Source organism: Candoia aspera, chromosome 3, assembly GCF_035149785.1.
Source record: "Candoia aspera isolate rCanAsp1 chromosome 3, rCanAsp1.hap2, whole genome shotgun sequence".
Classification (NCBI taxonomy): Eukaryota; Metazoa; Chordata; class Lepidosauria; order Squamata; family Boidae; genus Candoia; species Candoia aspera.
Window position 1 is genome coordinate 88,831,722 of NC_086155.1, and position 16,207 is coordinate 88,847,928.

Here is a 16,207-nt window from a genome sequence, read left to right on the forward strand (position 1 = left end):
TACATCCCTCGGTTAGACACCCTACTTAGATATATTAATCCCTCCAGATATGGTATGTTAAGAACAGGTTTCCAAAGAAGGGGGTATCCCCTGTTTTCTTGCCTTTCTGCTTATACTGTAGCAGAACACGTGCAGGTCCTGATTGTGTGGCCGTTGCACAGAATGTCTTCAAGTTCATTTTCCTCCCCTTCTCCCTGTGTAATGATTGGAACGATGAACATGACACCCTGACAGTTGCAGAATAACGGTTCTCTTATCTGGGGCTCATTTTCTGCTGATCTCAAAACGTGAGGGTGGAGTGTGGTCATTCAGAGAAAGGCGTGGAACAATTGAAACTGTTAGCAAAAAAAAAAAAAATCTAGAAGTTTTGCTCTGAGATCAATTTTAACTGTCAAGATGGGTCGATCCATTTAACAAAACCGGAATTTCTGTCTGAATCAGTTTTATGATATTACTGTTCTGTGGTTAGGGGTTTTATGTCTGTTACACTGTTCAAAAAGATGACAGTTCCTTTTGGGAATCTTATATAATCAGCAACATATATATCACTGTCTGAAAACAGAGAGAAAATAAAAAGCTATTTACAGCAGAATTAGCCAGCCTATCCATTTATTTATTTAAAGCACCAATACCTTATCCTTGAGAAAGTTTTCTGGAACAAATTACAGCTGAACAAAACACAAAACAGCCCTGTGCTTACAACTGATCCTTTCGCTTACAGATTTTATAATGCATGCATTAAAAAGGAGAAGAGATGGGGAGAGAAGAGGGAAAGGAAGGGAGGGAGGGAGGGGAAGATGGCCAGGAGTTCTTAAGGAAATATAGGGATCTTGTAATTATTGTAATTTCTTTGATTGATTGTTGTGAGCTCCCCAAAGTCGTTGAGAGTTGGGCAGCATACAAGTTTAATTAACAACAACAACAACAACAACATGGTGTCTGCTCTGGCTGATATCAGTTCTTACACATTCTCATGTAGAGATTTGTTGTATCCACCTTCCAAACTGGAGAAGCTCAGGACTGAACTCAGAACATCCTGCCAACAAGGCATGTATTCTCTAACTGACCAACAGTCCTTTCCCAGGAAGTTTTTGTGAATGTTGTATACAAGAAAGAACAGCCTGACTAGGAATTAGGGAGACAGGATTTCCTTAAGGACACTGCTTGTCTTTTACTTCAAAAAGGAAAAAAAAAACAGGAGTGTGGTAGCACCTTTTCCGACTAACAAATGTTATTAACAGACATAAAACATTGGTGAGCCGCAGCTCACTTCATCATGTGCATAGAGTCATAGAGGTACAGCTCACATGAGAAGCTAATCAGAAAAGGTACTACTGGATTTTTGGTTACTGTAGACTAACATGGCTCCTTTCCTACAATGTCTTCAAGAAGCCATTCTGCTGCTCGTATCTCATAGTTTGAATCCAAGTTGCGGTACGGAGAGGGTAACAACTCTCTTGTGCCCGTGATGTAGCCGTTGTCAGTGCTTGCCTCAGAATCTCATTTCCACGAAAGAGAAAGAGAGGGAAGAGGGGGAAGATGGATAGGGGCAATCCCTATGCCTGTGCTACAGATATGGCTAGACTGCCAAGTAGAAGTGGATTTCCCCAGCTTAGAAGAACAAGGGGATGGCAGTATTCCCACATGCCTTAGCTGACTGTGGGGAGAAACAGCCCCACAGGAAGGTGGTTAAGAAGGTGGTGGCACTGCAGCTCCAGAAGATCCTGGGGGAAGTGGATTATCTAGACCCCTTTCAGTCAGGTTTCAGGCCTGGATATGGGACAGAAACAGCATTGGTCTCACTTATGGATGATCTCTGGCGGGAGCGGGATGGAGGCAGTGCATCCATCCTTGCTCTTCTTGAACTCTCAGCAGCTTTCAATACCATTGACCATGGCATCCTTTTGGGGAGTCTGAGGGAGTTGGGGGTGGGTGGTGCAGCGTTGCGCTGGTTCACCTCTTTCCTCCAGGGCCAGTCTCAGTTGGTGTTAATAGGGGAGGAGAGATCGGCTCCATGGCCCCTCGTGTGTGGGGTGCCGCAGGGATCAGTACTCTCTCCTCTCCTTTTTAACATCTACATGAAACCTCTGGGTGAGATCATCTGTCTCCATGGGATGAGGTATCATCAATATGCTGATGATACTCAACTATACATTTCCATCTCGCGGGGGGGGGGGGGGTAAGATACTGTGATTGCCATTTCCAGGTGCCTGAGGGCCGTTGGGGTCTGGATGGGGAACAACAGGCTTCAGCTGAACCCTGGTAAGATGGAGTGGCTTTGGCTCCTCGGCTCCTAGGAATTTGCCATCTTTGGTACTGGATGGGGTTGCACTGCCCCAGACAGATCCGGTGCGTAACTTGGGGGTCCTCTTGGACTCACGACTCCTGCTCGAAGAGCAGGTGGCAGTTGTGGCCAGAAGGGCCTTTGTGCAGCTTCGTGTTGCATGCCAGTTATGCCCATTCCTGGAGCGAGAGGCCTTTCAAACAGTCACTCACACCCTGGTCATCTCCCATATAGACTACTGTAATGTGTTCTACATGGGGCTACCCTTGAAGAGTATCTGGAAGCTACAGCTGGTCCAAAATGCAGCTGTGTGGCAGTTTTTGGTGCCTCAAGATCAGCATATATTACTCCCTTGCTCTGCAAGCTGCATTGGGTGCCAGTTTGCTTCCAGGTCCAATTCAAGGTGTTGGTTATCACCTTTAAAGCCCTACATGGCATGGGTCCAGGTTACCTAAGGGACCGTCTCATCCCCGTTACATCAATCCGTCCCACCGGCTCATGCAGAGAGGGCATGCTGCGGACTCCGTCTGCAAGAGAATTCCATCTGGCAGGGTCCAGGAGTGGGGGCCTTCTCTGTAGCAGCTCCTGCCCTTTGGAACACTCTTCCCCCAGAAGTGAGGCTAGCCTCCTCTCTTTTGGACTTCAGGAAAGCATTGAAGACCTGGTTTTGTCACCATGCCTGGAGTGGGGAGAGGAAGAGCCACTCTTGGGGTTGGTTGGTTCCCTAGTCCTGCCGGGACCTGCCGCTTCCCTTTGGGGGGGATTAGATCTGCCATCACTTGGATTTTATTATATTTTATATGTATATTTATTGATATTATTCTGATTTTACTGAATGTTATACTGTTTTATTGTGAACTGTCCAGGGTCCCCAGAGTGGGGGAGATGGGCAGTGATAAAAATATGACAAATAAATAAAAGAAATTAATTAAAACGAAAACGAGGTGGCAAACCAAACGGGCGACTCCAACACGGAGGAGGAGGAGGTGGCAGGCGACTTCGGCAAAGTCTAGGGAAGCGATGCTAGGGAGACCAGCCGGCACATTGGTGTCTCCAGTAAACCAGCTTTCCCGCGTCCCCGCCTCCCATCCGCTCCGCGGTTGCCAGGCTTCCTCCCCCCGCGTGCACCTACCCCACATTAAACTAACCCCTACAAAAAACTTTCAAAGCGCAGCCAGAGGCGCAGGAAACAGGTGTTAACCCTTCCGCAGCCACGCCCGGCTTAAGTGCTGCCTCGTGAAATCGGAGCGGCCAGAGTGGCTGGCCTGGTCGCCGGCTTTCTCCTTTTCCTCGCTGTCTCCAGGCCGGCACGGTGGCAAAGCCCAGCAAGAGTTAAAGTCGTCTCCGCTGCGCGAGAGAAATAGGAACCTCAAGGGGTGGAGACCACGCTGGAAAGGAAAACGTTTCCAATGAGCTCAGGAGGCAGCCCCGCTTTTGTTATGCAAGGGGGGCGACGGGTGGGCCTGGCGCGAGGTGAAGGGTGAGCGATGCAGCCTCCTCCAGCGAGAGCAGCGCCCCGGGCGAGCGAGGTAAGAACTGGGCGAGGGTCTCGAGGGTTCGGCTTGAGTCAGAGGAGGATTTGCGAGAGAGACTGAAGCGCCTCGCTGCGTTCCGCCTTCCGGGGCGCTTCGCAACACGCCAAGTGGGAAAAGCCACCGCAGCGCGAGTTCGTTTGCAAGCGGCTTCGAGGGCTTTTAACACCTCCTAGTGCTGGTGTTGCGTTCGCTGGCAAAACTCCGAACCCCTGGGAAATAGTACCCAAGGATTGGCCTCGCAGGATCATCCATGGAATTAGTTGAGATTTAAGCCGTTGTTACCCGGTATGTGTTCCTTGGGCTGTAAATCCCGCTTTGTGCACTAGAATTTACTTCCACGGAAGTGTGCATAGGGGCGCAGCCTTCAGCCCTGCTTTGACACTTGCCCTTTTCCCTCTCGAGCGCGAAGGCTGGCTCTTTTTTTCCGGGAGCTTGCCGGGATATATTATCAGGAATCGGTGGGAAGTGGCGGAAAGATTTACGTTGTTTTAAACCTGACCCAGCAAACTTCCCTGGAAGAGCGCGCGCACAAACCGGGAGAAATTCCCTCCCAACTTTTTGCTCCTAGCAGCTGAACGCGTGAACGGAGGAGTCTTGGGCTTGAACTACCAGCTAACTTTGTGGTGGCATTTGATTTGGGATTGCGTCGCCCCACTTGCCAGTCCCTATCTAATGTTGCAGCAGGCAGCAGCTAATAAACGTGCTTAGTAACAATTCAGCCCTGGAAAGCTGACTTGGAGAACTCGGTGGGATCTACCGGGAAGCTGATGCCTGGATGCGTGCGTGTAGGCTGAATCGCGGTGGTGGATTAAGAAAGCTAAAAAGGTGAGAAAAATGTTGAAGCTAACGGAAATGCAAAGTTCGTAGGGGAAGCAACGTTAACTCCAACACGCAATTTACCGCTAAGTCTGATGGTGATGTACGTACGAACAGCCTAGAATACAAGAAATTGGGTAAAGTCTCTGGAGTAGAGATGTTCTTTCTTCAATCGGAATGAATGGCCGAGAGCTGTTTTGGCGAGATGTTTCCTCTGGTGAAAGTTGCACGTGAATATTCGATGTCATTAGAAAACTCTCCTGATTTGCATGCTATATTGTACCTGGGATGGAGGAGACAAGGCAATCTCAGAAGGGAGCAACCACTAGATTTCCTCTCCCTCCCGAGGAACTGAAAACAGGCGCAATTTTAGAAGAGATGTTGAAAGAACATGATTTAAAACCAGGCTGTTTTGGAGGATCCAAAGAATGGGACTTTATTTTTCTGTTAGCGATTACTGGGTTGCCAGGTTTGGGCTGGAAGTCGTTTTCTCCTGCTGATTCTGGCTGTTGCTGTTAACCTCTGTACCCCAAAGGCTTGTAACTTTTTGAGGGTGTGCTTTCAGTTTGACTCAGGAGGACTAGTCTATTTTAACAAAACTTGGTTGCAAAAGATGGTATTTCAGTCAGCTTGATGACCTGATCATCTTTAGGAGACTTTTCAGCTGCAGTTAAATTCCCTTCACTAGTCTTGTGGTGTTTAAAGGGGGACATTGAGGTATGTCTGTATTCAGCTGAAGTTCAAAACAAAATGTTTTGTGTGCACAGTTAGTATTCATACAGGTCCTTCTCTGCTGTCTTTAAAATAAATCTTAAAAAATAAATCAGCATGTCCTACTGCAACCATAGTTCTTTGTAAAGAAGTTTAACAGAATGCTTGATGCTTTGGAGAAAAGATGGTGGATTGGCATGATCCTGATCTGCCCCTTTTCCTATTAACTGAATGTTGCCTGGGTTATATGGGCACCCATTCTCTTACTTCCTGGGCATGAGGTAGACAATAAAGAAATGGTTGGGGAGGGAGGAAGCTTCTCTGGTTGGTTCAAAGCTCTGTTCAGATCAGATGCTACGCATTGGGGCAAAAAGTGACCAAATTGAAATGGTGCATTGTTTATGTCCTGCCAAACACAGAAATGGCATGTATCTTTTATATACCTGGCATGCTTTGTGTAAGGTAACCCAGCTATTTAAGCAGGTAGGTACCATTTACTGTGTGTACCGCATAAAGTCTGGTATGGTGTGTATCCAAGTGCAAAGATTTATATGTGAATTAGTCCTTTATTAGGAAATCCAGTGTGTGTCTTTGAAGAGTCAGATTATTTCACCTTGTCCTGACTCATAGTGAGGAAAGAATAAGCTTTAAGATCTTCCAGTGAAGGGAATGGAACACAAGTGTAACTTTCATTCTCTTCTTCCCTAAAAAAACCTTCACACAGTGAAAGTTTTAACTTTGCTTTCTCTGTCGGACCGATCTACTATTTTAAATACTTAGTGTAAAAGCCATGAGTATTTATTTATATCTTCCCCTATGCTTTTGTTCATCTGGTAATGCAGTATGCAAACAAATTGGGCTGTTGAAGATGAGCTTCCAAACTACATGCAAGGCTGTAGCCCAAAGCCAGCCTTTTCTCTCTTTCTGCTCCCAATTACAAAAGTTCAAGAGGTTTTTCTTTTATGTCCTCTAGGTTTTTGCTGTGTTTATTCCAGAGATCTGAAAATGGTATTGGGGGAATGGGAAACAAAAATGTTTCTTCCAATTTAATGGTCATTTCTATTTTTAAATGATACAATTAGTCCATTGTTCCAAGATGACCTTTTCCTAAACTTCTACAAAGTGATTCTTTTTCAAGCTTGACTTGCCTCTTTTGTGTACGTGGAACCAACCAAAACAATATTCTTTCCATTGCTTCAGCCACCTGAAGAAAGATGTTTCAGGCATTAAGACTGCTTAGGCTGCCATCAGAGACAGGTGACCTAAGGTCTTGAAATTGATGTGAGTTGTACTTCAAAACATCTTGAAGGGGAAAAGGTTCCCTGTTTGGCTATAAACAGCCACTTTGGGATTAGGCTCACTGGTGTGTGCGTAGACAGGGATAAGCTGCATTGTGACTTGTAAAGTGAAGATGATGTGGAATTAGGTGGGAACTTCTTGCAACAGAAATTCTGAGTGATTCCTATTTCCTTTCATTGTTTCCAAGCTCTGTCTTTCAAAACTTGGATTTAATTTCATGCATTTGAATTGGGTTCGACACTCTGGTTTTTCTGTTCAGTGAGATCAGTGGGCATTTTAAAAAAAAGATTTCACTTGTATTGTCCTGGGTGACCTTTTAAAACAAATTATCAGTGTTACGATTGCAAACTGCATAATCTGGCTAAGAAGGGAATGCCTCTCTTCTACAGGGACATATCCATGTTGATTGCTTGGTAGAAGTACAGAAATGGTTTGCTGTTTCCTACTTGTGGTTTTTGATTGTTTTTTTTCTTTTACTTCCCAGTTTGATCTGCACTCTGAGAATTTCCTGATGGTATCCCATCTAATTATTAATCAGGTCCAGCTTGCTTTGCTTCCTCAAGATCAGCCAAGGATAGCTAGGTGCTGCCACCTGCTGTGATATAATTTGGCCACTGTTGTAAAAATCAGAACAACTTGTATGTACAGTGAAAGCAGGTATCTGGACCTCATGATTACAAGCATTACTGTGTGAGTGTACCCAGTTGTCTAAGGCTTTGAGATGAGGTGGTGGCTGCTGTGGTTTGTACAATCCTGCACTTAAGCTGTTCTACGATCTAGTAGAAATTATTTCAGCCAGCTGGATTATCATATAGATAAAAGCTATTATTTTTGTAGACGTATGTGGTTTGTGAAACTAATCAAATATAAGCAATGTATAAAATTGAATCAAACCATAGTTTCTTCGTTCTTCATCTTTCATTCTGCATAATTAAGACTGCAGCACCCTTGCAGGAATTGACATTGTGATTTCATCTTGTTGGATTTTGAGTGGTGCTGGGTTAAATCAAATGCTCTTTAGCTAATCCTCTTTTGCTTTGTCTCTCTTGATTTTTAAGGATCGTGGTTTCTGAGGTTACCCAAGAGGAGATACTGGCCACTGGAACTGCAGACTTTGGACGCAGGCAGGGCAGGAAGTGACTGACATTCTACACCACTTCTTGCCAGTTGTTTGGAAAACTGCAATCCAGGCTGGAACCATGGACTCCGCCAGGGGCCCCTACGTGAAGGTCCTGAGCGAAGTCAGTGACTACCTCAATTATGAAATCATCATCAGGCATTACAACTACACCGGGAAGCTCAATGAGAATGCCGAAAGTGGGATCAGAGCAGCATCAGTGGTCTTCATCATTATCTGCTGTTTCATCATCCTCGAGAACATCTTTGTTCTGCTGACTATTTGGAAAACCAAGAAATTCCATAGACCAATGTATTACTTTATTGGTAACTTGGCACTCTCAGATTTGCTGGCAGGAGTGGCTTACATCGCCAACATCCTGCTGTCTGGCTCCAAGACTTACACCCTCACCCCTGCCCAGTGGTTTCTTAGGGAAGGAAGCATGTTTGTGGCTTTGTCTGCTTCAGTTTTCAGCCTGCTGGCTATTGCGATTGAGCGATACATTACCATGTTGAAGATGAAGCTCCATAATGGCAGCAATAGTTTCCGTTCCTTCCTGCTGATCAGCGCCTGTTGGGTCATCTCTGTGATATTAGGGGGGCTCCCTATTATGGGATGGAACTGCATTGGCTTCCTGGAGAACTGCTCCACAGTGTTGCCTCTTTATCATAAGCATTATATCCTCTTCTGCACCAGTATATTTACTGGCCTCTTATTGGCCATTGTGATCCTGTACTGTAGGATCTATATCTTGGTAAGGACAAGGAGCCGTAGGCTGACCTTTCGGAAGAATGTTGCCAAAGCAACCCGGAGCTCTGAGAAGTCACTGGCTCTGCTGAAGACAGTGATTATTGTTTTAAGTGTGTTCATTGTCTGCTGGACTCCCTTGTTCATTTTTCTGTTGCTGGACGTGAGATGCAAAGTCACGTCTTGTCCAATCCTCTTCAAGGCTGAATATTTCTTAGTACTAGCGGTTCTAAACTCAGCCACCAATCCAATCATCTATACGCTCACCAACAAGGAGATGCGGAGGGCCTTTTTCAAGATTGTACGGTGCTGTACGTGTCCCACTGCAGACTCTGGGACCAAAGTCAAGAGACCAATCATTGGAGGGATAGAATTCAGCCGAAGTAAGTCCGACAATTCCTCCCATCCACAGAAAGATGAGGGGGATCCTCCAGAAACAATTGTGTCCTCTGGTAATGTCACCTCATCATCTTAGGAGCTTTGGCAAAGAGGAGGCCTGAGCCCCTTGAAGGCTGACACATGGGGAATAGCTCTGCTTGCTTGTCTCCAGACAGAAGGAGGAGAGTGAGAACGAGTTGGTCTGAAGGGGAAATGGAGTACTGATTGGGGTGCAGTTGATGGCATAAGACATGTTGTGTCGTTTGAAAATATTTCCTCTCTGGGAGAATGTTGTGTGTTGGCTTGCCCTTAGGCAACTTAGGGTCATTAGGAATATTCAGGCTCTGTACATCTCTGAAAAGTGGACACTTGGGTAAGCAGTGCCTTTGAATTGGAGTATGGGTGGGGAAGGAGAGAAATATCTTCAAACCCTTTCCCCTCCTCAAGGCAAAACTTCAGTGGACCCCTGAAACCAAGTTCTTGCTGTTTTGGAACAACAGCCTTCTTCAACTAACTCCTTGTCAAGGGAAGCAAATGTGCTAGTATATTCTGAGTAATAGAAAGAGAACCGGGGAGGGGGGATTTTACCTCAAGAGTTGTTCAGGTGCATTTGTCCCTTTGGCACTTAATCATAAATGGAAAGTCAGTGGGAATTAGGTGCTGGAGGCTGCTATGAGTTACTCTGAGGAACATAGCCCCATACTCCTGGTTGTAGTTGAATCCTCAAGGATTTAGTGGGGCTGTGATATGTGTGAATTAGGTTGGGGCTGTTTGAACTTAATAGATGTGTCATTTGAACCATAAAAAAAAAAGAACTGAAAAATATGCTGCTTTCAGTGATGAGTTGCATTTTAATAACTTTTAACAGCAGCTTTATATACACAGGTTTAACCACCAGCCATGTCCCATTTCTGCTCATGGTAATCATAAGAATGTAAGAACGGCCTTGTTGGAGCAGGCCAATGATCATCCTTAATCTCCTTCCAGTCAACTTTGTTGTATGACCAACCTTGTCTTAGTGTAGGATACATATTTTTCCCTATTCTTTTTTTCCCCCACACTGGTCAACCAGATCTGGGGTATTACAAGCAGGAGGTGGAGCCATTCACTGCTACTACTACTGTTCTGCAACTGGTATTTGGAGACAGGCTGTTCTAACCTATAGGACTTCAAGACTAATAGCTCTTGATAGACCTTCAGTATTCTCCATGAATTTATCCAATCCCTTTTTAAAGCCATCCAAGTTAATGGCCCTCACCCTGTCTTGTGGTAATGAATTCAACAGGTTAATTATGTGTTGTGTGAATAAATGCTTTCTTTTGTTTGTTTTTCATCTCCTTCCAATCAACTTTGTTGGATGACTTTCCTGAATCTTAATGTTCTGAGTGAGGGATACACATTTTCCCTCTTTTCTTTCTACATAGCATACATGATTTCCCATTTCCCTTTTTATAAGTAAATAGTTTAGTCATTTCTTATAAGGAAGATATTGGAACCCTAATCTGTTTCATTGCCCTCTTCTACACTTTTTCCAGCTCTGTTACATCTTTTTCCAAATGTAGCAGCCAGAAGTGTAATTAGCATTACAAATATGGATGAACCCTAGATTTGTGTAAGGGCATTACAATTTGATGGTTTTATTTCAATCTCAAGCATGGACTTTTTCACAGCTGCCACACACTTGGTCAACTTAGCTGTCTACTATGACCATACTATTTTTTCCCCTGGTTAGTTAGAGATAGCTTGTGAAAGGTGAAAGGTCCCCTGTGCAAGCACCGAGTCATGTCTGACCCTCTGGGGGGACGCCGCTTTCGTGATGTTTTCTTGGCAGACTATATCGGGGTGGTTTGCCGTTGCCTTCCCCAGTTGTCACCTTCCCCAGCAATCTGGGTCCTCATTTTACCAACCTCGGAAGGATGGAAGGCTGAGTTGACCTGAGCTGGCTACCCGAGAATCCAGCTTCCTCTGGAATCGAACTCGGGTTGTGTGGAGAGTTTTCGGCTGCAGTACTGCCACCTACCAGTCTACGCCGCACGAGGCTTAGAGATAGCTTAGACCCCATGAATGTATATGTGACTAAGGGGAGGTTTACCTCAATTTGTAGCATTTTACTTATTAAATTCTGAGATATAGTTTAAGCTGAAAGATGAATCACAGTTATTAGTAAGCCTTTTAAGGTTGAACAAAGAAATAAGATTGGGCCTTTCTGCAATCTCAGCCAAATGTCCACACACAAGATCCTTGTATAACCACTATGTCCATTAATTTTAAATGGTGTTCACTGACTGCAAATCCGTGTCCATCCATGGAAAGCATTATTTGTGTTAAATGAATGTATTTTATTATAGTGTTAATTGCTATTTTGTGTGTGTGTGTATGTTAACCTGAGTCAATAAGGTTGAACAAGTATAAGATGTAGAGATGTTAATAAGCATAGATGCTATTCCATATTTGGAGCAGTTGTCTTCAATTTTACGAGAAATTCATGCTTAATCCCAACCTGGAGGGAGGGTCCCAATATTAATTATTTGGGACATATGTCTATCTTTTCCACTTAAGAGTGATCAGTTGCAAAGGAGGATATTGAGGAATCCTGTACTTAAAATAGTTGTGTGAGAGAAGGAATTTCTGAAGCTGCAGCTTACCATGAAGTAAATGAGTGTGTGTGTGTGTGTGTGTGTGAGAGAGAGAGAGAGAAATACCTCCTAAAATTATCTCTGCTGCCCAACTGCAACAGGCACAGGAGCTGGTGTCCTTTGAAAGGGGCAGAGTTCAGTGGAAGAGCCCATGTTTTGCATCTGGGAGGATCCAAAGTTTAAATAATGAAATAAAAATGGCAGGAGTGTCTCCACTGTTGTGGCCTTTAATCCATCAGTAGTGCATTACTGAGCTAAGCATATGCAAAGTAGCTGCAACCAACAGATTAATGTACAAGTATTGGCTGACTTCATAGGTGGATGTTAGAAACAAGGTTATTGGCCCTTTTAGCATTATTTGCAGTGCAATTTTTAAAAAAAGTATGTAAAATGTTTTCAACTTGGTTGTACAATTTACATATAGCTTCATGACCTTTAAGTATTAATAAACTGGGATTTTGTATAAACTGTGTTTTGACCCATCCTTCCTTTGATGTCATACGTGACTCTGCTATGGTTTTGACAGGATACTTTAAGAATTCAATGGAAATACTCATTTCCTTTCTGTGCTGAGAGGACAGCTCAGTATTAATCATAGTATCCATGCATAATGACACATATGAACATACCCTGATATCCTCATTTATCACAGACAATCATTAGTTTGAAAGTGCTGGATCATAGGGCTTATCGCAAATACCTAATATTGGTTCTTAGATCAGCAAGCCAAGATTCAAATGAGAATAAATAGTAATTAAGCTGCATTTCCCAATCTGATAGCTTCCAGATGTTCTGGGGTACAACTCCTTTCCTCACTGTCCAGCTAGCTAGGAATTGTAATCCAAGACATTTGGCAGACACCAGGCCAGGGAAGGCTGAATGAGAAAAAGCAAATTATGATTGCAAGAAGAATTTGATTAAAGATAGGTTACATGTGATGGGATCAGGTGGTTCTTCTTAAATACAGCGTTCAAACAGAGAGAAAATGAGTGCTACAAAAACCTGAGGCACGTGTGTAGGTCAGGGCCCTAAAAATAACTCTGAACTACAGCTTTTTCACAGCTATGTAAAAAAATGAAGTGTGTTTGTTTTTCTTACACACATGTATGCCAGTATACATTCCGCCCCATTCAAATGAAGGGACAAAAGAGATTAACGGGACTAATATTCCCTACACGGCTTCATGTTCACTCTCTGGTTAGAACAGTTTTGGGCTTTTCAAGGAAAGAATACACAGTATGTTTTTCTTAGATTCCACCCCCCATCCCAAAATGTAAAGAGTAGGTTTCAATCCTATTATATCCACTTAACTGGAGGAAGCCTCTACGGAACACAGCAGGTCTTATTTCTGATTACAAGCATACAGGATTTATTATTACGCTAAAATCCAGAGTTTTAACACACTGATTATAAGGGAATTGCCTCTTGCCAGTTTCGCTAGACTTTTATTCCATTACAAAACATTTCTGTGCACTTCTCATTTTATAGTGTGTCAAAATGATTGAAACCCAAAGCTGTTTTACAATGGAGGCAAAACCAGTGAGAACTCACACTTTCCAGATGTTGCAGTAAACCTGAAGTTGTGCAACGGCATTGAACCGTAGCTCCCATTGTCTCTAACCAATGACTGTGCTGGAAGACATCAGGCTGGGGAGAGCTGGTTCAGAGAGAACACGATATGTCGATGGTTTTTTTTTTTGTGCCCCATGCTGGCTCTTCATTGCCAACTCCCCAGGTAATTCCTCGGAATTCATTGAAACTTACAGGATGCAGTTGGGTTACAAAGATAACCCTCACCTTCTTAGGTTGTGTGTCATCTTGCTGTAACATTTTATGGTGGAAATCTCAGCTGCCTGACAAGTGAAAGAAATGTTTTAGATTGCAGCCTTTTACTTCCTGAAGGAAATTCCAAAAATGCCCTGAAGACAAAAAACGGAAGAAGGCTGGGATTTCTCTCCATCTGTCTCCTGGTATGGAAGAAATGACTTCATTTGCAATCATTTCCTTTTCTTGGAGAGAGTGTTTTTGGCAAAGTTTGGAAGTGGGAGGTGGCTGGTCAGAATACGCAAAATACTAAGATTAATTTCTCCAACCTAATACCCTTTAGATACATTGGGACTACTGTACCACTTCCAGAAATGCTAGTCAATGCCATGTTGTTTGGGGATTCTGGGATTTGTAATAGCACATCAGAAGGGTGCCAGGTTGTGGGAAGTCTGATCTGGGCTTTTATGGGTTGCTTCGCCGTCTGTGTTATCTCTTAATCTCTTAATATATTTACATGAAATATAGGAGGTTGAAAATTCAGGTTCCCCCATTGTAGCCTGGTTGCTAGTCATGGCCTTGACACTTTATTTCTTTATAATATTATTTATGAATTGCTGCTTGGCTATACAAAGCTTTCCAAGATGAAAGCCACCCTTGAAGAAAAAGAGGAGAATTATTGTAATTTAAGATTCTTTAAAGACCATGCAGAACCAAAACATTCCAATGGCTTATCTAACATTAAACAAAAGGAATGCCAATCTAAACTTCTGGGAGAGAGAGTTTTAAAACTAGGCTACAGAAACGACCCTGGTTCTATTACTCTATTTATAGTCATATTTCCAATTTTCAAATAAATAAATAAATGAGGAGTGGAAAAATGAGAATGAATGCAAATGTTCACAGAAATATGTAGCTTTGTACTACTGGGCTGTATTTGCACTGCACACTTAATTTCATTAATGAATTAATCCATTTTCTAGGTCCACACAATATATTGAATCTTAGACAGATTGGTTGGTTTGGTGCAAACTGCAATCACAGGTTAAAAAAAAACTACCCTGAAGGCTACAATCAAAGTGAGTGTGTTTTTGTGAAGGTAGCTGCTAAGTCTTTAACTGACCTGGTTAAAAGTCAGCTGTGCAAACCCATCATGTATAGCTTATCGTGCATCAATTCTGCTTGGCTAGTAGTTTTCTTTAAGTGTCAGCCAGTAGCTTTTTCTGTTATTTGCTATCTGATCCTTAAAAAAAAAAAGTGAGAGGTTGCACATCACATTGCCTGTGCTCTGAGTATTGGTCCTATCGCATATAGTCTGGATGGTGGCCAAGAAGATGAAGGCAAGTGAGGACTACTGCCACATTTCTAAGCACCTCAGCTCAGCCAACATCTCAAACTGGTTCTCAGGATGACAACAAACAAATGGGATTATCTGTACAAAGAATGTGTCTAATTGAAGTAGTTTGGTATTGCTCCATTGGCTCCTGGACCACTTGCAAACACAGTTTGCATGCTGGCTGGGGGAATTCTGGGAGCTGAAATCCACACATCTTAAAATTGCTGAGGTTGAGAAACACTGCTCTAGAGGGGTGGAAAACATGAAGGAAGAGCCATAGCGTCCACCAGAATCCTACTGGATGCATTGACGGAATGGAAGATGGAATGCTGACAAATGTGCTTCTTACCTGACATATTGGCAGTTGGCTTCATGGGTGCCAACTTCTCCAACTCAGTTGCCTTGCTAGGATATGGTGTCAGTAGCAATAGATGGCTTACTTTGATCCCTCTCCACCAAGGGTTTTTTCTGACTACTTGATGGAACACTGAGTTCTTCTTTGGGGACCCTCTTCCAGATTCTTGGATAGGTAAATAAGTATTGACAATAGAAACTATCCCCATTTATGGATTTCTCTCACCTTTTCAGCACCACACTGCAATAGTTTTAGTCTTCTGGGTCCTGAGATTGTTGTTGTTTATTCGTTCAGTCACTTCTGACTCTTCGTGACTTCATGGACCAGCCCATGCCAGAGCTTCCTGTCGGTCGTCAACACCCCCAGCTCCCCCAGGGACAAGTCTGTCACCTCTAGAATATCATCTATCCAACTTGCCCTTGGTCAGCCCCTCTTTCTTTTGCCTTCCACTCTCCCTAGCATCAGCATCTTCTCCAGGGTGTCCTGTCTTCTCATTATGTGGCCAAAGTATTTCAATTTTGCCTTTAATATCATTCCCTCAAGTGAGCAGTCTGGCTTGATTTCCTGGAGGATGGACTGGTTGGATCTTCTTGCAGTTCAAGGCACTCTCAGAATTTTCCTCCAACACCGCAGTTCAAAAACTTCAATCTTCCTTCTTTCAGCCTTCCTTATGGTCCAGCTCTCGCAGCCATAAGTTACTACTGGGAATACCATTGCTTTAACTATGCTGTCCTGAGATTAGTTTTGTTTTAATGGTAAATTCTTTGAGTTTCTTTTAAATGGGAAGCAAGACATAAATGTTTTAAATAAATACATTATTTTGCCTGATTTGTTTGCTTCAGAGTTGAAGTCATTAAATCTTTGCACAAATTAAAAGAGAAATTTGAAAAAGAAAACATGAGAAATGCACTATGCCCTTCATTTCAAGAAATATTTGAGAACATTGTGTGGAGCCATACAAATGGAGCATAACTTGCTCTGTTCCAAGCTGCTGCACCTATGCACTTCTGATTCCACAATTTTTTAAAAAAATCTTACCTTACTTGGCATCTCTAGAAGAACTGACCAGATTGCCTGTTTGCTGTCCAATCAATCTGGAAAGTATTTTTCAGGAAAGGAAGATCAAACTTTTGACTGTGATAACATTCATGCCAACAGCATTGTGTTGAATTGAAAGTAGGAACATCAGGCTTCCTAGAACTCTAGAAAATCTGCACCTCAACAGTGTT

The 16,207-nt window shown here is 43.2% G+C and overlaps 1 protein-coding gene across 3 annotated transcripts; it reads left to right on the top strand.

Moving 5' to 3' along the window:
* Positions 1-3,554: 3,554 nt before the first annotated feature.
* S1PR1 (sphingosine-1-phosphate receptor 1) lies at positions 3,555-10,572 on the top strand. Of its 3 annotated transcripts, none has more exons than XM_063298326.1 (2): positions 3,555-3,813; positions 7,704-10,572. In XM_063298326.1, exon 2 carries the CDS (start codon positions 7,845-7,847, stop codon positions 8,982-8,984), a length of 1,140 nt encoding a protein of 379 aa, XP_063154396.1. In that variant the 5' UTR covers positions 3,555-3,813; positions 7,704-7,844; the 3' UTR covers positions 8,985-10,572. The 3 variants fall into 3 exon arrangements, with proteins under 3 accessions (XP_063154396.1, XP_063154398.1, XP_063154397.1); XM_063298328.1 differs by lacking the exon at positions 3,555-3,813 and adding an exon at positions 3,839-4,644; XM_063298327.1 differs by lacking the exon at positions 3,555-3,813 and adding an exon at positions 7,092-7,302.
* The last annotated feature ends 5,635 nt before the right edge of the window (positions 10,573-16,207 follow it).